General features: G+C 29.2%; 3 protein-coding genes across 4 annotated transcripts; all 3 read right to left on the bottom strand.

Annotated features, from left to right (window-relative positions):
- Positions 1 to 1,319: 1,319 nt before the first annotated feature.
- LOC137838119 (ethylene-responsive transcription factor TINY-like) lies at positions 1,320 to 3,121 on the bottom strand. 2 transcript variants are annotated; one of them, XM_068647352.1, is made up of 2 exons: positions 2,022 to 3,121; positions 1,320 to 1,474 (listed from the first exon to the last, which is right to left on the bottom strand). In XM_068647352.1, exon 1 carries the CDS (start codon positions 2,719 to 2,721, stop codon positions 2,059 to 2,061), a length of 663 nt encoding a protein of 220 aa, XP_068503453.1. In that variant the 5' UTR covers positions 2,722 to 3,121; the 3' UTR covers positions 1,320 to 1,474; positions 2,022 to 2,058. The 2 variants fall into 2 exon arrangements, with proteins under 2 accessions (XP_068503453.1, XP_068503452.1); XM_068647351.1 differs by lacking the exon at positions 1,320 to 1,474 and adding an exon at positions 1,841 to 1,920.
- Positions 3,122 to 14,270: 11,149 nt separating this feature from the next.
- On the bottom strand, positions 14,271 to 17,631 carry LOC137838118 (probable glycosyltransferase At3g07620). Its single transcript, XM_068647350.1, has 5 exons — positions 17,568 to 17,631; positions 16,596 to 17,435; positions 16,378 to 16,508; positions 15,824 to 16,157; positions 14,271 to 15,291 (listed from the first exon to the last, which is right to left on the bottom strand). Exons 2-5 carry the CDS (start codon positions 17,310 to 17,312, stop codon positions 14,623 to 14,625), a joined length of 1,851 nt encoding a protein of 616 aa, XP_068503451.1. The 5' UTR covers positions 17,313 to 17,435; positions 17,568 to 17,631; the 3' UTR covers positions 14,271 to 14,622.
- Positions 17,632 to 18,953: 1,322 nt separating this feature from the next.
- On the bottom strand, positions 18,954 to 22,112 carry LOC137838117 (sugar transport protein 14-like). The gene is made up of 4 exons (XM_068647349.1): positions 21,891 to 22,112; positions 21,155 to 21,480; positions 20,245 to 20,874; positions 18,954 to 19,547 (listed from the first exon to the last, which is right to left on the bottom strand). Exons 1-4 carry the CDS (start codon positions 22,027 to 22,029, stop codon positions 19,110 to 19,112), a joined length of 1,533 nt encoding a protein of 510 aa, XP_068503450.1. The 5' UTR covers positions 22,030 to 22,112; the 3' UTR covers positions 18,954 to 19,109.
- Positions 22,113 to 23,838: the final 1,726 nt, after the last annotated feature.

Here is a 23,838-nt window from a genome sequence, read left to right as displayed (position 1 = left end):
AAATGATGTAGAAAAAGGGGGAAAAGTACTCTGTTTTACTTTTTTTCTTTAGATTTCTTGGCATGATTTGCTTTATCAGAAAAACTATAAAACAAATAAACTAGGATATATACCATTTCTTATTATATAATTAAAAAAATCACATGTATCACATCTTTAAATTATTGCATCTAGAAGTAACTAGCGACCACAATATTAAGGCTAAAGTAACAATGAAAAATGGAATATACGTTAGCTCAAATAGTTCCATATAATAATGCAACAATATCTTTAGTCAAATAGTGATACCATTGTTAATTAAATTCCTGCTACCTGTTATATCTCTATTTATAATATATGATCTTCTTCCAATCATAACATCACATTAAATAATGAAATAGCCTTACAAGGATGGAATCAAACTTTAACTAGTTTTGTTACCAAATATTTTATGAGATGTTAAATATGTTTTTTTTTCATGTACTATATAACACGAAATTGATTTTTTGTCTTTATTCAAATTTTAGACCATCCGAATATCTATAGTATATAAATTATTGGAATGAGTTCTTCTGGAATTGAAATAATTGTTAGTTTTTTTTCAAAATTCATTGTTGTTTTGATTACAGATAACTATTATAACTATTTCTAATGAGTTGATGAAGTGAAACCTCAAATTGAATCAATTTTACATACAAAATGACTTATTTCAATTATTTTCATACTACAAACACCTATATAATCTAAAGTTTAGATAAAAGACAAAAATCAATTTCTTATTAGTACATGGAAAAAAAAATACATTTAACTATTTGAAAAAAAAACAATTAGTCATTACCAAAATTTGTAGAACTAGTTATCTTGCACCATTTTTTTTTAGAAAAATGTTAGTTTTGCCTTGCATTTTTTTCACACATCCATCATCCTCTCTATACACACATGTTTCTTTCTTAACAAGTAAAAAAGAATTAAAAAAAGTAGGGAGTTCACTTTCTTACTTTTTTACCTTATGTAGAAAGAAAATAAAAAATAAGAATGATTGGGGGTAAGAATTGAATTTGCAGTTCCTCCAAAAGCAAAAAAAAAATGAAGTTTGACGTTGTGTGTGTAGAACACCATCACTCATTGTAGCTCCATGAGTTGAATTTCCATTGGAAGCTTCATTCCCTTTGCAAATGCATTAAGAAAAATGAGTGGGTGCACTTAGTACATTAATCATTATTAGTTGTTTTATACGATGTAGACTTGTAATTTTGTTACCATCAAGAGGGTCATTTTCTCAAAACAGAAAAAACCAAAAACCATGAAAAGAGGAAGAATGAGCTGTAAAAAAATAGAAATAAAAATTCAATGGAGAATCTTCCTTTAACCTTTATTCTTGTCCTCTAAAAGCAGAACTATATAATGTAAGCTTAGAACAACTTTCTACACGTATCTTTCGCTTCATTTGCATCATCATCAAACCACAACACCAATCCCCTTCTACCATTGTATTCTATATGAATCTCATAACAAAACAAAAGGTTAGAAAAATATTTTTTTATTAAAATAAAACAATTTAAAAAATTTATTTGTTAAATCATAATTGTAAATTGATGTTTTTTAATTTATCATTGTTAAAATAACATCTTCTAACAACAAAGAGAATCATAAAAAGAAAAGAAAAAAGGGTGAGAGAAAGAAGAACAAACAAAGTAATTACAAACAGGAAACAATAAAAATTCATATACTATGGCCCTTGAAAGGAAAAATTGCCGAAGGGCCCATGTAGAAAGATTAAGTACTATGCAATTAAGGGAAAAAAAAAAGAAAAAAAAATACAAAAATAATAAAATAATAAAATTGTTGAAGCTAAAGTTCCTAATCGAGAATTATGAACTAAGTTCTCATATATTGTATCGATTTTGGCAGGTCAAGAGATATTATTCCATGTACATGAACCTGAAAAATCGTATTTTTTACCAAACACTTTAGAAAAAAAAAAACATGATTATGAACTAATCATACCACACACAAAAATATGAAGAAAAAAAAAACCATACTTCAATGGGTAGCATTGGTGTAACGATTTGGGTGAGTTCAAGGCCACAAGGAAAGAACCATGCTTTCTGAGTCTTGTTGCATTGAAACCATGTTCATGTCACCGATGAAGTACCCACCGTCATAAATGCCGTGACACCACGGGTGAGGATAGGGCCACCCTTCATCCGGGTCGAGGAACACGAACTCCGTATTCGGGTCGGGCGAGTCGAAGCTGGACCCCAGCGGCGGCAGCTCCACAATCTCGCCGAGGTCGTCCTCCGGCGCGGCGGCCGGCGAGAGGGGGCTCCGGGGAGGCGCCTCCATGGAGGCGGCCTTGGCGGCGGCGGCCTGAACGTCGCGGGGGGAGTTGGAGGCGGGGCGCGGCAGCGAGGCGGCGAGTTCGGGGAAGTTCAGGATGGCCGAGGAGCCCTTTATGGTGAGCGCCGCCACGTCGTGCGCACGCGCCGCCATCTCGGCGGTGGCGAAGGTGCCGAGCCAGATGCGGTTCTTCTTCCGCGGCTCGCGGATTTCCGACACCCATTTTCCCCACGTGCGCATTCTGACTCCTCTGTACACAGAATGCTTGTTGTCGTTACTATTGCCATTGTTGTCGTTGTTTCTACCTCGTTTCTTGGAAGTGGACGACGAGGATGATGGTGAAGAAGTGGAAGTGATGGTGTTTGTTGTGTCTGATTCCGAGGATGGTGCTGGGTCGACCATGTTTAAGGAATAGAACGTTCTTTGTTGTTGTTCTTGGCTTGATGTGTGTGTGTTTTTGGTGCTACGTCCCTGTGATAGTGACACAGTGTGATGAAAGTGTGAGAAGATGAAAATGAGTGAAGAGAGTTAGAGTGAAGGGGGGGTTTTAGTAGAAGGAGAGAGGAAGAGGGAAATTAATTGAGAAGAGAAAAGAAAACGTGGGGGGTTATGTACGTAAACAAGGACCCTCTAGAGACCCACACGAATGGCTCTCCTTCCAAAACCCCATTTTCAAACAACCTTTCTAATCTATGCAAACATATTCATACATATGTTACTTCAAAAATTAAGATTTCTTATGTCATTTTTATAGTTAATTTGTTTGGAGGTGGCGAAGCATGGAGGAAGGTGACAAGCCTCATGAATACCTCACACACAGCCTGGCACAGGTGTTGCAGACTCCTTTCTCCACATTTTTCATGGCATGCCATGCCATCCCCTCATTTTTTTTTTTATCAATAATCTCTTCTTTCTCTCTTAGTCTACCAAATGTTATTATTATCGGATTCAAATCACGAGAACGATTACTTCTTTTTTCTTGGTCGATCGGTCTTTTATTATTTCTTTTCTTCTCGAAACTTGCTCTCTTTTCATTCTTCTCCTTTGTTTCTGTAAACTTCAAACTCAGATAATATTTGCAAAAATACACTTTGACGCTCAAGTGAGATCTCGGTATTTGATACTATTAATACCAAATCATGACGTACCTAAATCTCGAAATCAGTACTTATTTATATGATTATTATTGACTCTTTGTTATTCGATCGAATTAAGACTTTAGATCATGATTGAAAGTGTATTACATAATGTTTGATCACTACTTAATTTTGTTAATCATCTGTTTAGGCCTATAATAAATTTGATCGTGTCGATCGGTTATAACCGAATTCTGAGACTTTTAATTGTCAGACCCAACCAATACAGTTATTTTCACAATTAGACGATGAAAAGACATCAATACAACCATTTATATAGTGAAAAAATATTAGTTTAAAACTATAATATGAAATAATGTAATTCATTTTACTTTCTTGTGTTATAATCTAGTGCAAAATGTCAACATGTAAGTATAATATTGTTTCTCTTTTACCAGAAGCAGATAAAAGGGATAATAAAACTCACTCTAGGAAAAATCAATGTGAAATATTAGTTTTGAGTTATGTTGTTTTGTTTCCCTTTTCACCTATCACCCTTTTGCCTATATAGGGATACTGTTATTGTCCCATTCAATCTTTTTTTTTCTGCTGGCTACTACTACTACCAAACACTATCACCAACATCACTAACATGCACTCATGGCTTCTACTTCTTTCAACACATTATTATAAACGAAAACGTTCCTATGTAGTCACTTCTTTTGTCCCCTTCTCAGAGAAAGAAGAAAACATTTCCCACCATTCGTGTGCTATGGTGGATGAATTAGATTAAGAGTGTAGAAGTAATTACAATTATGAGCTATGTCGGTGACATTATTGTTCATTGTATATTCAAGCTTTGTACCAAAAGGGTGGGGTTATGGAGTGTTTTTCTCATTAGGGTTCATACAAGTTGAAAGTAAATTTAGAGTTTAAATTTATTCATGTATATTCCTCTTTTGTTCATGAATGTCTTGGAAGCTTAAAAATGTCATTTTAGAAAGTCACAAAAAACAAGGTTAATGTTTACATTTTAAATCCACTTATTCACTTGTAGCATATTTTTGCATAAACACAAATTAAATTTACATTATTGTGAGAATTAAAAACCTATAACTCACTCTTAGAAGATAATTAGTCTATTTTATTATTATATGAATTTTGCAGATTTTATTCAAGATCTTAATCGTCTAAAAAACATTATTAAATGAAAGGGATCAAATTTTATTTGAAGTGGTTAAAAGAGATCCACTTTTTTCACTCTTATTTTGCATTAGTAAAATACAAATATTAGTAATACATCTTCATGGAGTTTTTTTTAACTCACTTATCATTATTAGTTGAAATTTGTCAAAAATTTATAAAATTTCACTAATTCTACTTCTTGTTTTGAAGTTATTCCAATTGAACAAAAGGTTAAAGACGGAAACTTAAAGAGTAATTAAGCACAAAGTATAATTCTATGCTTAAAAGTATGCTTTTATCTATTAAGGTTAATTTTTTTTATTTTTACAAATATGCTGAGTTAAAAATAAAGAAAATGGTTATATTTTATTGATAGATCATGTTAAATTTTATAATAAACTTGTTTGTGATATTTTATTTCACCACAAAATTATACTTTTAAAAAAAATCATTAAATTCACTTTTTAAAATTAGAATTTTACATGTACATTCAATAACACATTCTATTTCAAAATACTCAGAATATTTAATTTTTATAATAAAACTGAACGTAGATATTTATACTTGTATATATGGACCCAGCAATAATAGTCGTCCTTCAAATTTAGTTTTATATTAGCCAAAATCCAATATAATAATATTATTTTAAAAAATGAATAAACTAGAAGTCTCCTCAAGAAGGTTACTTCGGAGAAGAAGAGACGTGTACTAATTTAGGTACACAAAAATTTGTATTGCAGTATAAAAAAAAATTAAAAAAAAATGGTAAGAAAAAGCTAAAGAATATTATTTGGAACAATTGCATTTTATGGTGCATTACCAAAGCTTTAAAAACCTTTATATAGTTATCATTTTAACATGATTTGACTATATATATTAAAAAAATATTTTAATCACAAATGTAACACTTGTCATTTTAATACAATTGTTATTAAGAAATAAATTTTAATTTTAGTTTAATTTTATAAAATTGATTCTCCAATATACCTTTTCATGCTGAGATTATCAATTCGTATAGTCCGATAATAACCTAAGATCGAGTGACCTGCTAAATCCAACAAATAATTATTAGGATATATTATAAATTACTCTGAAACCATATTAAGAAGTAAACTTTAAATCTAATCCAATCTTATAAAACTGGCTTAAAATGTGAAGTTTGCATTCACTTATATAAACTATGAAATGTCATAATTTTTATTCGATGATCTCCAATAATAACTCTTGCCATAATTATGATGAATATGTAATTATTTTAAGCAAATATACTAATAAAAAAATATACTAAATATATGTTCTCAAAGAAAACTATATAATACAAACTAATATAACTGAATTCTAAATAGAGGAATAATGTTAATTAATCCTTAAAAAAAGAAAAAAAAGTGTATTTGCATTTTTAAAAAGGATGAAAAAAAGAAGTGAATTTGCATTCTTAAAAAGGATGAAGCTAACAAAAAAAAAAAACATTAAAGGAACATATATATATATATATATATATGCAATAATAGATCAACAAATAGAATACATATTACAATACAACACCTCCAAATTATATTTAATATCAATCCTTCATTCATCATGACGATTATATTAATATATTCATTATATAAATCTTATCACTTTTAATTTGTATCAACTTTTATTTAATTTGTTTGAGTTTTAATTTTTATCTAGTTTGTATAAGTTCAATTTTTAGTTAGTTTATTTGCAAATTTGTGTGACTTTACATTATATTAATTATATTGATGCTCACAGATTTATTTAGTTTTTTATTATGTATTATAACTTTGCATGTATTGAAATAAAATAAAATATTGTGGATGTCATCGATGATTGAAAATCTCTTTTTTCATCAAGATAATATGTATAATGTTATGTTAATTTTGTAATTATTAATAAATATAAAATTTCATTTTATAAAAATAAATTAATTATTTATAATAGTGGCCGGAATTTTAATCAAATTTATCAGTTTTTATAAATAGTTTGCGACTAGATTAACGATTGAGATTTATAAATTTTTAAATGTATTCTTTTTAAAATTATGATGCTAACAATATTTTTTGTCAAGTCACACTTTTTTTTTATTGGCACATTTAATCTACAATTATATTCTAGTTACAACAATTGAAAGGTAAATGACTGAAAAAATGTAATAGTTAAATAGATAATCTTCAAATTCATTACTAATTAACTCAGTAATTAGACTTTTAACAACAAATTTTATTTGATTGTTGATTCGTCACTAGTTTAAATACTAACCAAAATAGTATAAATAGTGATTAATTTTAATGTTTGTTAAATCTCTTTTCTTTTTGGTGACAGAAACCTTTAGAATTTAGTCCAAATAAAAATATGTTTATTAGGATGGAAAAGTTTTCTCCTCTTCTCCTACTAATTTTGGACAATAGTTAGAAATGACTTTCGGTTATAATTGAGGTTAAATTATACATTAGTTATAAATATACCTTTAAATGATTTTTATTTTTGGAATAAACAAAGTGTTATCGAACGAGATTAGAACTAAGAGAATGATCGTCCTTTTTCTCGGTCGGTCAGTCTATTCTTCATTCTTTCTTCTCGAATGAACTCTTTTTGCTCCTCCCACTTCTCCACTTCTCGTTTCCACGAACTCTAGACTCGGATGGTAACTGCTAAAGACACTCCAACGTTCAAGTAAGATTTAGGTTTTCGACACTCGACGCTATTAGTACTGAATAATGACATACCTGATTCTTGGAATTTGTGCCTATTTATATAATTATCATGAATCCTTTGTTATTAGGTTATTAAGGATTTGGATCGTGATTAAGAATGTATTACCTAATGTTTGATCACTGATTAGTCTCGTCAATCTTCTATTTGAACATAATGATTTTGGTCCTCTCGATCGACTCCGACCAATACACAAAGTAATGATATTCTTAAATTTAATATGTTAACATTCTTATTGAAAAATAAAAAATATTATGAGTTTTTTTCATGAAAAAAAGTTACATAATTGAATCAGTCTTTATTTTATTTTTTAATATAATAGTTTTATATTTGAAAATAAAATAAAAAGATTCATCTATGTATTTTTCTTTAATTATTTTTAAACTCATTATTTAATTCTTTTTACTCAAATTATAGAGAATTTTGAAATTTTTGTCTATACTAAATGCATAAACCCTAACCAGTAAACAAAGTATTGATTTGAACAATACTTATCTTTTTTCTTTCAAAATTTTTTATTCAAATTTTACAGAGGAAAAGAAATTGATATAACAATAAACAATGTCAATTATGAAGCAATTAAGAGGCTTGTTGGAATATATTTTTTGACCTAACCTTATTACTGCATTGTATATGTTTGGAAGTGTATATGTTCCCAAATTTAATGTATCTTTGTTTCAGTCTCTAATGGAGAAAGCCTTAACGATGGAATATCTACTGCAGTACTTTTGTAGTTGGAAACCTATTAATGCATGTTCTTGTAACATTTTTTTTTTCTAACTTATTATTTTAATTTATATTTTACTTTTAAGTAATTTTCAATCAATAATTGGGTGACTGTTTAAAAAAAAGTTGTTAAATATATCTTATTAGCATTTTCTAATTGAAGCATTACAATTGGAGTGATTAATTACATTACATTTAGATAAATTTCTTAATACGTAAGTATTTTTTGTAAGTTGAGATTAATTTATGCAAAACTAATTATAAAATTATTTATATTAAATTATTTAATAGTTGATTTTAATTTATGAAACAATTTATTTAATGTAGAGATAGATATTATTGCTGAAATGATTTGTGGGATTTTAAAATTTGAAGAGTAAATATCTGTGAATAAATGAACAATTGATTAATACCGATGGAATCGGATAGGATATATATGATCATTATTAATTTCTTCGAATATAGTTATTGGTTAATAGTACGTATCATGTAAATTCCACTGGCCCACTCTTTAATTGTCCTCATAATATAATATACATTTTCTATTTATTTACTGCTTCTTTAAGATCTTTATATAAAATATAATATTTTTTAATATTAATAAAATAATTATGATTTTTTCGTTAAATATGTTTTTTTCTCTATATCGAAACCTACTGAAAAATTGTAATAAAAAAAATTATTAAAATATATTTTTATTAATATTTTTTTACTTAACAAACAAATCTTGTTCTCACATATAGGTTATTGTTCCGACTTTAAGTTTAAGAAAAAAACATCGATTAAGGTATTTTTTATTTTAGAAGTCGGTGTCTCATCATGATTTTGTCTTTAAAAAACGTCTCGGTGAGTAGGAAGAAGAAGTATATAAAATGTCTTTGGTCTCGACTCCTGAGCGATGTCAGACTATATATATATTTCGTTTAAAATTAAAATTAGTTTCATTAATATGATTTAAATTTTAAAAACATTTTAATTTAATTTTTTATTTTTATAACGAGGGAAAATTACCCCTTAACCTATTAATCCAACGTAAGGGAGCTGTTGGTTCAAATCTCTAAAGATAACTAACATATACAAAATCTTATAAAAAGTAATGTGATATTTTTTTTCAAGCACATAAATAAGGAACTTATAATAAAATAGTTATGCAAAAAGTGAAATGGGGTTTTCAAAAGAAAAACTATAACTATTTAAGATAACAAATAAAAATAAAATAAAATATATATGTGTTTAAAAGCTTCCTTTACGAAAGATGGAGGAGAATAAAATATAAATAAAATAAGAAATTGAATGTATAAAAGAAATAAAGCTTTAAAACATATGATGTTGATCATTAGCTATTAATAATTAAAAAAAATATTTAATAATAAAAAGTTGGACAGGAAATCAATTCTAGTTAAGATAGGTTCTAAATCTCTTTCATACCATGTTAAAAGTAAAATTTAAGTCTAACTTAACTTTATAAAATCATCAACTTATAAGGTAAAGTTTACACCTATTTATATATTATGAAAAATCCTTATGTTTAATCGACGTGAAATCTTCAACACAATATTTTAGAATGTTTTTGTATTTATATGGAGGATTTATGAAAGAGGTTGTTTTTCCATTTTTGGACAGATTGATAAATTTTTTTGACAATATTATCTTGTTGATTAAATGAGATCCATAAACACTCAAATGTAAGGTTTATCTAACCTAACTTTTAGGTTAGAACACTTCAAATGTTTCATTTTAATTTCAATTCTAGATTGCTGATAAAAAAATATTGAAAAAGAACATTAAAAGAGAAAGTTAAAGACAAGGAATGAAAAAAAATATATCCTCCACTTTTTTTTCTTGGTTGAGGTATGAAGTGTGAAAATGATTAGTGGTTTGAAATTGAGTTGAGGTTGCAATGGGAGGAAGAGATAGGTAATGTACTAAGAAGGACCCAAACAATTTAATCTCATAAATGAGTGGAGCCATTTGGTTATTATGTTTCCTTTTCCTCTTAATTTGTTCTTGGTAGATGCCATTGCCATTCACATGCAACTCCACCATCTTCAGGGCCTCCCCTTAGTACAACCATATGCTACTAATACTCATGCCATTTCTTCCAACATCTTCTTTCAACTTTTACACAAAGGGAAACTTTCTTCACTCAAATTAATGCTCTCTTTATTTAGGGTCTTTTCTTCAAGAGTCAATTCTTCACAAATTAAAACAATATCAATCATCCTTTTAGTTTTGTTTGTTTTGGTTAAACCTTTTCAAAATAATAACCACAACTTCAAAACAATATAATTCTTTTGGATGGAGAAATAAATAGAAACATTTGATAGTATGATGTTTCCTTCTAAATCATTAAATGTTTGGAGTAATTAGTTGTTAGTTAAAAGTTTATGAGTTTGTGAGGTTTATCTTATTTTTTTTTAATGATTTACTAGTTAAATATATTTTTCGTTCTTTATTATTAAGCGAAATTGATTTTCGTTCTCAAAATCATTGTCAGTTTTTTTATGTTTCAAACATATATTTTCGTATGGATTAAGATGTTAAAATATTTCATTTTTACTCATCATTGACTTGAATGTTATAATATGCTGACGAAAAACATATTTAACCTTATTTTTACCAAATGATAAAAGTACTTTTACTTAATAAATAATAAAGTATTTTTATTTAAAATGATACAAAATTGTTATTCTTTTTTATATATATAGTGGTATAGATAAAATGCTTATCAAATTTATTAACGAACAATTTATGTAAGATAGTTGTTTAATTACTTTTAATAATTCTTGAAGTATTTTATATAGATAAGTTCTTGTTTCTACCCAATGTTAAACGGTTTTAGATCAAAAAAAGAAAAAGTTACGAACCTTCGAAAACTCAATTTAGGTATTAATGATTTATTTGATAGAGATAAAAATTGCATAGAAAAGGAAAAGAAAGGGAAAAATTGAAAAAAAATGAATAAAAGTAAAAATAGAACATAGTCAATTATAATAGCATATAAACAATGAATTATAATAAACTTTAAAAAGTACTTAATTTTAAATTCTCATTCAATTATCATCTATTTACACATTCATAATTTTTTCTCTTTTCATTCTCTGACGGAAGAAAACGACGAGTGTGTTTTTTTGGGGATGATGAAGATCTATAAACTATATTCTGAACTTCAATAATTGCGTACATATGAATTGGTGAATCGAATTGAATATTGTACAAGTATAAATGTTAATGTATCTGTTCCCTTTTTTTGCTTTAAATACAAATAGTTTATTCTTTCTCAACTATTCAAATATTTTATGCTTTATTTATTTGGTGGGTCGAAGGGGAAATATCACCTCAATAAATGGACTTCAGTTTTTCATTTATTTTTTTATTGTATTAAATAATTAAATAATTATTTTATTTTTTATTTATTTCTTTTTTTTATCAACAAAGAATAAATAAAATAAAATAAGATACTCCAGAGGTGTTTCAATCCTTATAAAAAAAATTCAGAACAAACTTCTTAACACCCAACTGAGGATCCAACATACTATCCAAAACATCAACCAGAGTGATATAAACATGAGAAGATTGATATAGGCAATATCACATCAGAATACAGTTACATCATTCCTCCAAAGAAGACACGTTCTCACAAAATAAGACAAAATAAATACCACCTACACGCGTCTCCAACAACTAAATATGATATTTGTCAGTAAGCAGAAGTAAACCAAACATTCAAGACTCATAAATATATATCAAACTAAACCTCAAAAAAACTACGAAAGGCAAAAACCTACACTAAATCTATTTTCTATTTTTTCTTTTTTTTTTCTCTTGTTTATTTTTGTGTGATTTTGCTTATGATGATTCTACAACTTAACGTTATTATTCTTGAAGCTATTTGTTTGCATGCATGTGTGAAGACGTTCTTTGATTTAAAACATTATCAACTAAAAAAAATTCTTTTAATGTATATTCTTTAGCTCAAAACAAACTTATAAATGGAAATCAATGGCATAACCTTATGTCAGGGAATTAATAGAAAATGTTTCATATTTTTCCTAGAACAAATCTTAAATAATCGTTGGTGAGCAAACTTTATTGGTGCAACTTAGATAATGTAATTGTTTTGACTATTTATATGTTGATGTTTAGTTGGTGATAAATGGACAAAGACACAGAAGAAATAATAGAACAAGGACCAGAAAGAGGAAGGAACAAAAACAAAACAATAAATTATTTTTTTGGCAATAAATTGGTTGTTATTTAAAGAAAGGGAAGGTAGAAAAGAAGATGATGTTTGAAAATACAATTAATTGTTTTTAAAGTTTTTTTTTCATATTAATTTAAAATTATGTCCCGTAGTTCAAATATTTTCATATGTTTTATATATCCTTTTTATATCTCTCATTTACACTAATTACATTAGGGTATCTTTAGTGATAGTTGCTTACAAAAGTTATTTATATAAATAAAAATATCATTTAATATAAATCTTAGATATTTGTAGTGTTAGTTTTGTGTTTTAAAATTTAATTGGACTTAGATGCAAATTTTAGCTAATTTTAAAATTTAATAATATTTGACCTTTCGCAAATTTTCACTGCAGTTTCATATATTTCTCCTACACTTTCATATTTTTTTTTTAATTTTAACAATACCCTTTTGAGTATATTGGGAAGTGTGATGTCTTCTTCTTCATTTTCAAGTGATGGTGATTGTTTGTGGTGGCTGGTGATGAACGTTGGTGGTTGATATAAGTTTTGCAATGTATTTATTAGTAATTGTTGTGTTTTTGTTCACTTATTTATTGTCATTCTTTTGAAAACAAAATCCAAAAAAAAAAACTAGCGAGGTGTAAAGCTAGAGTACATAACTCATTTTTTTTTTTATCTTCATACATACTAGGGAACGTCAAATGCGATGAATCTTATTGTCAACTCTTTTACATATGTTCAGATGATGAAATTGTTCTCTCAAACGTTGCGACTAGAGAACAATGAAAATGTTACGATTGGAAATGAGATATGCGACTAGGATAAGGTATAAGGGTATGGAGGTACAACTGAGATTATTAGAAGGTATAGGGAGAATGTGACTTACTTTTTAGGTCACAACTATCATATTGTAATTTTTTTTCACCACAAAATATGATGGTTGTATGGGCCCAAAACTTGTAGTGCAGTTAGTAATAAATGCTAACAGAGGGTACCTACGGAATTAGTCTTGTCAATTACGATTCCTTAGTAGAATTTTACACTCTACAAACTATAGTACAAGCCACACATTACTTTCTCACATTATTTCAAAGCCTATTTTTTTTATATAAAAAATATATTTATATCATTTCAATATTTGCAAAAATCAATTTGAAAAGACAAAAAAGAAAAGCAATTGTTGGGTGCTGAAAGCAATTGTCCAAAACAAAAGCTGCTAAAGGCCCAACCCAGTGATGCATATGTAGTATAGTGCAGTTAACAATGATACTTGCACACAGAAAAAACTATTTTGTTCTTATTTTCTTAATTTTATTTCTCTAACTTTATAATTTTCTCTTTGCACCACCAATTTAAGGTTGTCCAAGCTTTTGACAATTTGTTAAAGGACGTAACAATAAAAACTTTTTATGCATATGCTTGAACCGTGTACTAATATATTTTATGCATCTACTTATAGCAATTACTAATGTTTAAAAGTCTCAGGTAAATTTAAACTAAAAATAATTTATATACATTTTTTTCTCTTAACCTTCTAAACATCTTTAAAACATAAATCATGACAAGAATACCAAGTTCCAAAACATACAATCTTTTTGCTATGATGAATATTATTGACAATGAATAATTAACTTTTGATTTTGAAAATAATCTCAATAAATATAGATATATAATATAAATTATTCTACTTGGATGCTCTAAAACTAATATGAATGATTAATTATCTACACATTTTATATTTTTGAAATAAGCCGTGAGAAATTATTAAAAATTTGATGATGAGGTTTTATAATAAATATTTTTATAGAAGACTTTTTTAATATTTTATCATTTTAAACATGTTTTTTTATATTTTTTTCAATATTTCTTGATCTTTTCAAACATGATATAAATATTTTGATATTAATAAATTTTCAATGTTATCTTAATATGGTAAAACATGGTACAAATATTTTGATCTTGATATATTTTTAATATTCTTTTCGTATAATCAAACATAGTGCAATCTTCTATTATTAGTAGTCTATAAAGAATTAAATTCACATCGATCATCTCACTTACATTTAAATATAAAATAGATAGTGACATGGTCCACCCAACTTTTGTTATTGACAATCTCAATCACATTTAAATATAAACAATACATTTATGATTCGATTATGACCTAATTCACCTCATTTTCGTCATGTCACCTGATTCACCTAACTTTAGTCATCGGCAATCTCAATTACATTTAAGTATAAAAAATACATTCCGATTCAATTGTGACCTGATTCACACAACTTGCATCACGAGATATTTAATGTCACCACCAACAACTTCTCATCGACCAATTGTTGTAATAGAAATAAAACTCGTGACCTTGATTCTTATTCCCATCAATGATATCATCACCTGGGTCTAGTCTGAGAAAGCCTATTGTTCCATATTGCATGAAGAATCATGTGAAACAAGTCATACTTAACAGGAACTTTGTGCCACAAAAAGTGCTGCTGAACCTTCTTTACTCCCAAATGCAGTGCAAGGTACTTCTCTTCAGGGATTGAGAGAAGTATGTCTCTGAGACTAGGGATATCCCTCTCTCGAACAAACAAAGAAAATGCTTCCCAGTTCAATACCTCAAAGAAAGGAGGCACATAATCATCTGATATGATCACTGGCACACACCCAGAAAAGATGGCCTCAATTATTCTTGGGGTGTGAACCTCGTAGCCTCTAGCACATATGCAGTACTTGCTGCTATTCATATATCCCATATACAATTTTTTACCTTCCAAATCACGTGGCATTGGACCAAGAATTTTCATGTTTGGTTCTTTATTCTCCCAGTGTTCTAGCAGGATTGGACGGAGATAACCATGCATGCTTCCTGCAAAAAAGGCCAGAATAGACCTTTCTGAAGGAGGTTTCCCCACAAATCCTCTTAGTGGATCCATCACAGAGTGTATATAGGTGACAGGTAGAGTAGTGTCCTTCCCTATTTGGAAGCCTTTAGCAACATTGGAATTACAAAGGCACCTAATGCAACCTTTCATTGGTTGCCTTGTGATTTGGGAGGCCTGCAATTGTGTACATCACACTATGTTAGTATTGCAGAAAATTCAAGCTGCATCACATATCCAAGTTCAGCAACTTGAAGTAGTATAGCATGAGGATATTATCCCTTTTCACTAGATAAATATGTTGGAGATTACACATTGACTAGAGATTAAGATATTTCAATCTTTTACAAGTGGAACATTTTCAAACGACAAAATTTATCTTAGAATTTGACAAATCCTAGCATGAGAAAGTTCTTTCTTGACTTAGCAGAATAAGTATTCAACAACTATGAAGAATGGCATAACCAAGCCACATCATTCTATAAACAAGGTCCTCAGATCAAAAGGAATTGCACAAGGGTCAAGATGTCTGGGTGAGATATGATCAATTTGACTGATATACAACTTGATGACATTTCTAAATTGCTATTTCATTGTTTGCTTAAGAATTTTTCTAAAAGGATGCCAATCCTTAAAAGAGAATTTTACTAGCCCTATCATGTGAAAATGTTACATAAATACTAATAAAAGAGATGCATTAAAAGCACACCCAATCATGACAAGCAACAAGAAAATGGTCAGCTCCACCAGTTCTATTCCAGAAACGATATTTTCCTGCAATTAACTCCACATATTTCTCAAGGTATTGCTCCATCTGCTTCTGTTTCGGAAGAGTAACTCTTAGTATCTGTGAACTGAATGGTAGGTAAAACAAATGAGCTTTTCGGGGATCCTTCACAATGAACCTTTTATTTCCTTCCATCAATTTCATAAACCAACCCTCTGAGGCATAAATTCCTCTCATCTTAGGCTGATGAAATACAGGTTTTGGTCCCTCTCTATAGATAAAAACTTTGAGCTTGCGCTCCATCAGTTCGTAACTCCTGAAGAACAAATTCATAAATGTGCTTCAGTTATGTCTTGAAAGCACTTAATATTTTTTTATCAGCAAAGAATAAATAAAATAAAATGAGTCATCTCAGAAATGTCCTTAATCTTTATACAAATAATCCCAACACAATTTTTTTATCACTGAACCAGCTGGGGATCCAACAGATGATACAACACATAACATATTAACATATTAAAGAATTGCAGGGATACCTTGAAAATTTGGAAACATTAAGGAAAGCAGGTGCATAAAGTTCTGAAGAATTTGATATGATGCGAGCATTTTCAATCTCTTGTGTTGCAGAAAAGAGTTCCCGGTCTGGTCGAGAAGACCACCTTGGCCTCTGTCATCAATACATAGTACATGAAAATTAGGATCCTTAAAGATTCCACAGTGGCTCAAATTGGAACCAAAAAGCTGGAATTCATACCATAGAAGCAGAATTAACACTCTGAAGCCAAGAACTAATATGTGTTATTGAAGTTGGCCACACCAAGTTACTCCTGGTTGATGAGGTATTCATCTTAGGTTCACTATAAGACATGGACAAAGGAGATTTCAACAGTTGTGGTTCCATTTTCACACTCTCTATTCTGCTGTCATTGGAAGGTTTTTTTCCAACAAGAAACTTATCAGACATGCTGAAACCAGCATCTAGAATTTTGATGCCTTCAGAAGGAATCTCTTGAGATGCAAATTGCACATTATGTTGAATATTCTGTTTGTTATCCATTTCTCCAACTTTTGGCGTGGGATCCACAAGTGCATACTTAGAACTTTTCTGAGTGAAACCTTCAATTGCATCTTCATGATTTCCCACTGTAAAACCCTTACTAGGAAGGTGTCCTTCTCTTGAATTTATGCCCCTTTTAGATTCCAATTCATGGTCCAATTCAGCTTCTTTCTCAGAAGCATATTCTTTTGAATGAGAAGCAAAAGTGACATTGTTTGCTGTGGATCTATACACACCCTCGTTTTCTGAAGTTCCAGAAATGGAAACTTCATCTGGGAATGCTACTGAGCTCCCATCAGCATTCAACAGAGATTTATACGTTGTCCAACAACATTGGAAAACAACTATCACAACAACGAACACCCAAACAACTAACAACCTTCTAATTGCCACATGACGCAACTTCATAGCCATGAATTAAGTTGATTAAAACATTTCGTAGTATATTAAGTTAGACTTAAAGTAAATTCTTAATAACCCATTTCATCCAAAACTCAACCGGATAATTTCCCCGAACACTGAATCAAACGCAAGCCACTGCAAGCACAACAGTAACATACATATTTCGAAGAAATCTTCAGTACTAGTTACAAAGACTTCAAATTTGCCAGCTTAACCGAACACCCTTTATCCATAAAACACGGAAAAAGGAAAATCAAGGAACATTACCTTAAAAGCCATTCCATTTCGACAGTTTCTCAGTTTGCTGGGGGTGTAGTGTTGATCAAACAGCAGAATATAATCTATCCTTGCCATTGCAAATAATTACGTTGTTGCCACTGTTCCAAGTGAAAGAATGACGTCGTTTTGCCATTCCGGAAAATACAGGAAAACTTTTTTTGTCTTGAGAATAAAAGTTATTTTTTTAGAAAAAAGAAAAGAACATATATAATTATTATGATTTATTCCTTATAATTGATAGAATTCACGTTAGAAAAAGACTTAATTGTATTTATATTTGCATTATGCTAAAATTTTAATTTTTATGCAAAGTTTAAAGTCATTTTATTTGTGTAATTTTTATGTGTGAAATTTAAAGATATTTTTTTAATAGGTCTAAGAAATTTAACAATTACCACTGACAAGGAAAAAAAGAAAAATCTACCATAACAATAAATGATAATTATACACATAGATGATTGGAGAGATGTAGGAAGAGAATGAGAAAGATTTAAAAAAATGTTATATTAAAAGAAAAAAATGATCTAACAAACATTAATCCACTAAAATGATAAATAAAAAACATAAAATTAAGATTTAAGATTTAAATATAGAAAATAATATTTTATATTTTATATTTTATTATTATATTTTAATTTTATGAATTGAACATTTTAACTTCATTTACATATATAATATTTTTAATATTTTTTATATAACTTATTTTTATTTAAAATATCCTATTTTATTTATAATATATTTTACAATTTATAATAACATTCTATTCACGATTAAAAAATTTTAAAAAAAATTCACTATCTGAATCTCAATTCGATAACCATAACTAACTTACCTTATGAATTACAAATTTCTCATAATTTTCTAGTGTTCTTATCATCCATTCCAATATTAGAAAAGATTAAAAAAAGAATAGTTAATGAATAATACCTCACTACTCATCATATAGATTGATTATCTAGATACAAATTTGACATGTAATATGTAAATATGTTAATATTTAGAATTATATTTATTGCTTCCAACAAGATTTTTTGTCCATGAAAAATAAATTCTAGCATTCCCCCATAAAATAAAAACTATTGGTTCAATAACATTTAATAACAATGATACAAGAACACTTGTACTTATCAAACATTTCATCAACACACCAAAATTCTGTCTATCTGTTTGTGCATTAAAAAACTACAAAACTTCCATTCAAAACAAAACCATTCTAGGCATTTTCATACACACTCTAAATTATCATCTTATTTGTTCCGACATCAAATTTAAAAGATAGCATCATTAGAATCAATCACTACACTCGAAGTATCGTCCACTTTAGAGATCAATGTTCCGTTACGGTTTTATTCTTAAAAGAGATCTCGTGGATTGGAGGAGAAAGGAGTATATAAACTCCTATTATACCTAAAATTTTTCATTTCGATTTCTTTCATTCTCTGTTGCTGTCATGTAAATGTTTGGAGTTCATCTTATTTCTCTACATTTAATGTTCCTACCCTATCAATGAACAAAATTTGAGCTTTTGGCTCATACATTTGACCCAGATTCATGGTTCCCTTCTCGTACTACTCTCTTCCAAAACCAATGCTTCTCAAACAGAAGATGAATCTCCTCAATTGGAACTTGCTTGGTTTCTGGCAAGAGGAAGAAAACAAAGCAGGTCATAAGGACAATCAATGCTCCAAACAGCAAGAAGATTCCATATTTAAGGTGGCATAGTGATACAAGGAAGAATTGTGCCACAATGGCAGTGAACAACATGTTGACACACACCACCATACTCTGTGCTGCTGACCTTATCTCTAGAGGGAACAGCTCACTAGGAACCAACCAGCCCAAGGGACCCCACGATCTTCCAAATGCCAAAACGAATAGGAAAATCAGTACCACCAAAAATACACTAATACCAAATGATAGTTCTTTGCCTTTTCCAAATTCCTTAGCCAAAACTATAGCCATAGCAACCTGCACATAAAGACATGATTCACTCAAATTAGCAACATAGTTAGTAGAGAGGATATCATATTTATCTTAGAAAAAACTATAACAAAAACTTAAATGGGTGATCCAATAGCAGGTGACTTATAAGTCTAACAATGATAAACTTTAAATGACTATAATATAATATTAAGAAGTTGATTTTAAGTCTAACTAAACCTTGTAAAATTAACTGTGAACTTTGCACCTATTTATATATATTATGAAGTGTTTTTATTTCTAACTGATTTATGATCTCCAACATGCTGACTTTTCTTTAGAAGAATAAGGCAACAAAAATAGAATTCTAAATCACATAAAACTAACTTAGATTTGATATTGTGAGATAAATAACATTTGTTTCTTAATTCAACAAAACAGGGTATTTATGATAGATTACGTTTAAGAACTTCTAAATAAACTAAAGTGCAAAAGTTATCAGTTAGAAGACTTAAAAAGATCAGTCAATTTTTCCTTTGGAGGAAGTATTTGAAAAAAGTTCTGTACCCAGTTAACTCTTAGTCATAGAGGCTATTTTAGTCATGGACCAACTATTCCAATACATTAGCTAGTAAGTAAAAATGCATAATCATTGCATGGTTTTTATGTCATCACTAACCGTGTTTTTCAATTTCATTTATGTTTTTTTAGTTTTAAGGACAAAAGTTGTGAAAAATGTAGTTACCATGCAGATTATCATTTCAGTGCCGGCTTCCAAAAAGAAAGCTCTCCTACCAAACTTGTCAACAAAAGCCATTGAGATCAGCGTGGCAATAACAAGTGCTACACTTGTAATAACAGATGCATATAGAGCTGCCCCAGAGCCAAATCCTAGAGTTTGGAAAATAACAGGAGCATAGAAGAGGATGGAGTTGTTGCCTGTTAGCTGTTGAAAAGCAGGAATAGCCAAGGCACCAATTATCATCTGGGGTCTGTTTTTCCTCCGAAGAAGGTTCTTGAATGGATTCTTGATAGATTTTGCTTCCTTGCTGGCCTCAAGAAGATCATCAAATTCAGCATCAACATTAGGGGTGCCCCTAACCTTCTCCAACACCAATCTTCCTTCCTCAATTCTGCCTTGTTCCACAAGACTGTTGGGTGTCTCAGGACATAAACACCCTCCAATGAACATCAAAACTGCTGGAATTGTAGCTAAACCAAGGGATAACCTCCAACCCCAAGGACGAAGCTTTGCAGTGCCATAATTCACAAGGTTGGCAACTAAAATTCCCAAGCAAGTTGTTAACTGAAAGAGTTGGTTCACTGCTCCTCTGATCTTTGCAGGAGCCATTTCTGAAAGATAGAGAGGAACAGCCTGCACAATAATAATTACAAAAATAGTTCAAGTAAAATTGGTAACACTAACACCCTCTTAGTTTTTGTTGGATGAAAGAACTCAAGAATGAAAAATACCTCGTTGGAAAGGAATACACACAAAAAGTGGTTACTCAGATTCTCTTGAGAGATTATGTATTTGTTTATCAATGATTGTTGAGATTATTACTTTACCTTCTGGGGTGTGAAGGGTTGAATGAATTGTAACTTCCATTTATAAATTTGAGGTATGGATATTGATTTGCTTAGATTAAACTTACCTGGTTACCAAATCCAATGCCAACACCAAGAAGGATACGTCCAATGATCAACATTGCTATATTCTTGGCTGATGCATTGAGAACAGCTCCTGCAAAGAAGCTTAGAGAACCAGCTAAGATGCTGGCTTTTCTGCCTTTGTTTTTTGTTAGATTAGAAGCAGCAAACGTTGACAGAAGTGCAGCAAAGTATAGAGATGAAGTAAAGAGTGTCAATATCTGATCATCGTATTTACAATAATCTGTCTCAGCAAGATGTGTTTGCTTCTTCTCATACACCTTTGGGAAGAACTCTAAGAGGAAATCATCCATAGAGGTAACTCCACCTGTAATTACCAAGCAACAGGTGAGCAAAGATTTCACCATCATTTTCTCTTTTGATCAATAAAACAAGCAGAACAAGTGCAAAATTAAGGTCCTTTTATATTACTATTCTGAGAAACAGTTTTCTAAAATATACCAATGAGAGATGGCTTCTAAAAGATGACATAGTTTTATCAACTTGCCCCTTAAGCACTTGAACAACAGGAATTGAAAACAATGGAAGAAATTGAGAAACATTTGATTTGGAAACAACATTAACAGATTTTAGGTGAAAAATTGCCTGTTAATATAAACGGTTTAGAAAATAGTTTCAAAACAAAATCCAAGAGTGAAAGGAATCAAACATGCACGAAATTTTGGCATTGTTTAATTGTGAAGTGTAACATCATGCAAGATGGTAGCTAGAACTCTCCTGAAACACCAAGATCATAGCCAAATAGAGAGCCACCAAGAGCTCCAACAATGCAAGAAAAGATGAAAAATCCAGTAATCTTGTACTGATAAAGATGAGCCCTCTGGAGGGTTGCAGGATCGGAAAATGCCCCACCTGCCATTTTTGCCTAACTTTTTATCTACCTTTCAATTACATCACTGTCACATAATCATTAACACAAGAAAACACTGCACAAACTAAGGTCTCATAGCACCCAAAAAAAAAACAGATACTTTTTTTTTTTTATATTATTTTAAAAAAAATCTAAGAGGACAAAAAAACATTTATGAAATTGACTAATTCCTTGTTCTTGTCTTAGGTATATTGAAGACAAGTGTTTCCATCGCAATCTCATGTTCATTGCTTCTGCTTAACCGTTTTACCTGTTGTCTCGTCCTTAACCATATATTTTTTCTCCACATCTTCAGTTTTCTCTGACTTTTAAATTATTATTTTACTTCAACTTATTTCTTATTCTTTTCTTGACAAAAGTCTACATTTTTTCTACCAATTCAAAGTGTATATGCAATTTTTAGTGGATAAAAATAAATAAACATGTCATGTACATTCGAGGATAAAAATGAAATAAAATATATAAGTATACAAAAATTATGCTATGTTATAAGAATATCAATTTTAGCACGAGTCAATTTTAGAAGTAACAAAACTTATTTAACCCTAAAAAATATAATTAATGTCTTATTAGAAGTATACATAATTTTTTATTAATCGATTATTTGAACAGAACATAAAATATAAAATCACTTTGTACTCTTTTTATTTGAATCTCAACAAAATGCAATTGAAAAATTAAAATAGAATGAGTTAAAAATTAATCTTAAAAAAGTAGTTTTAATAAACATTAATTTTATTGAATTAAATTACTAACAACATAAATTATTTCCTTAAGAGAAGCATTGACTTAATATTTGAATCATGAATGCATGTATTTAAATTATTATTTGTATTTATTTGTCATTGTCAAAATAAAGTTTAAAAAAATGCAATTTGAGATCTCCTTGTTAAAAAAATGAGATCTATGTCACAGGTGATTGAATGAATTACTCATTTTTACATGTGATTGAATGAATTACAATAGAAACAATTTAAATTTTCTTAATTATGAAAGTTCAATTAACAATTTTGCAAATTAACCGAAACAATAATTAATTATATATATTAAAATAGGAATAAAGTATATATATAACTTCTTTAACATCTCAAAAATTTTAAACACGACCCTACATAGCAGAGTATGCCATTAAAATGTAAATTTTCTTAATGTAAATCTCATTTTGTGGTTAATTAGATTATCTATAAGTTCTTTTGTTTCAACCATTTAGAAAGAAAACATTCATGATTATCTTGAAGATTATCATCACATATAACTTTAATATTTTTTTATCAATAAAAAATTAATTAAATATAATGAAACATTTTATAGATACTTTAACCTCTCTAAAAAAAATAAAAAATCGATAAAACATAGGTCACAACCATACCACATGATTTGTCATACAAAGATTAATTATTATATAACATCAATTAGTATTATTTTTTCTATCAACAAAGAATAAAATAAATAAATATTAAAATATATTATCAGAATATTTTTTTAATCGAAAAAATTATATAGATAAAAAATTACATAAATTACTCCAACTCAAATATAAGATTATGTTATAAAGTTCCATATAGAATCAACAACTAAGAATTACATCATGTGAGTGTATAGTTATAAATTTCTAATCAGATAAAGAAAAATGCAGATCAGATGGCTGAATCAGAATATAACCAATGACAAGATTGATCAGACAGTGGAAGTGAGAGGCAAATGATGTATATATATGTTGCCAATGGGCCATAACCCACACATTGCTCCAAGAAAACATTTGTGTTCCTCCAAGAAAACAATGGCAGAGGGGTCATC

The sequence above is a fragment of the Phaseolus vulgaris genome, chromosome 4 (assembly GCF_000499845.2).
Source record: "Phaseolus vulgaris cultivar G19833 chromosome 4, P. vulgaris v2.0, whole genome shotgun sequence".
In the NCBI taxonomy this organism is placed as follows: domain Eukaryota; kingdom Viridiplantae; phylum Streptophyta; class Magnoliopsida; order Fabales; family Fabaceae; genus Phaseolus; species Phaseolus vulgaris.
This window is presented reverse-complemented; position numbering and strand designations above follow the sequence as displayed.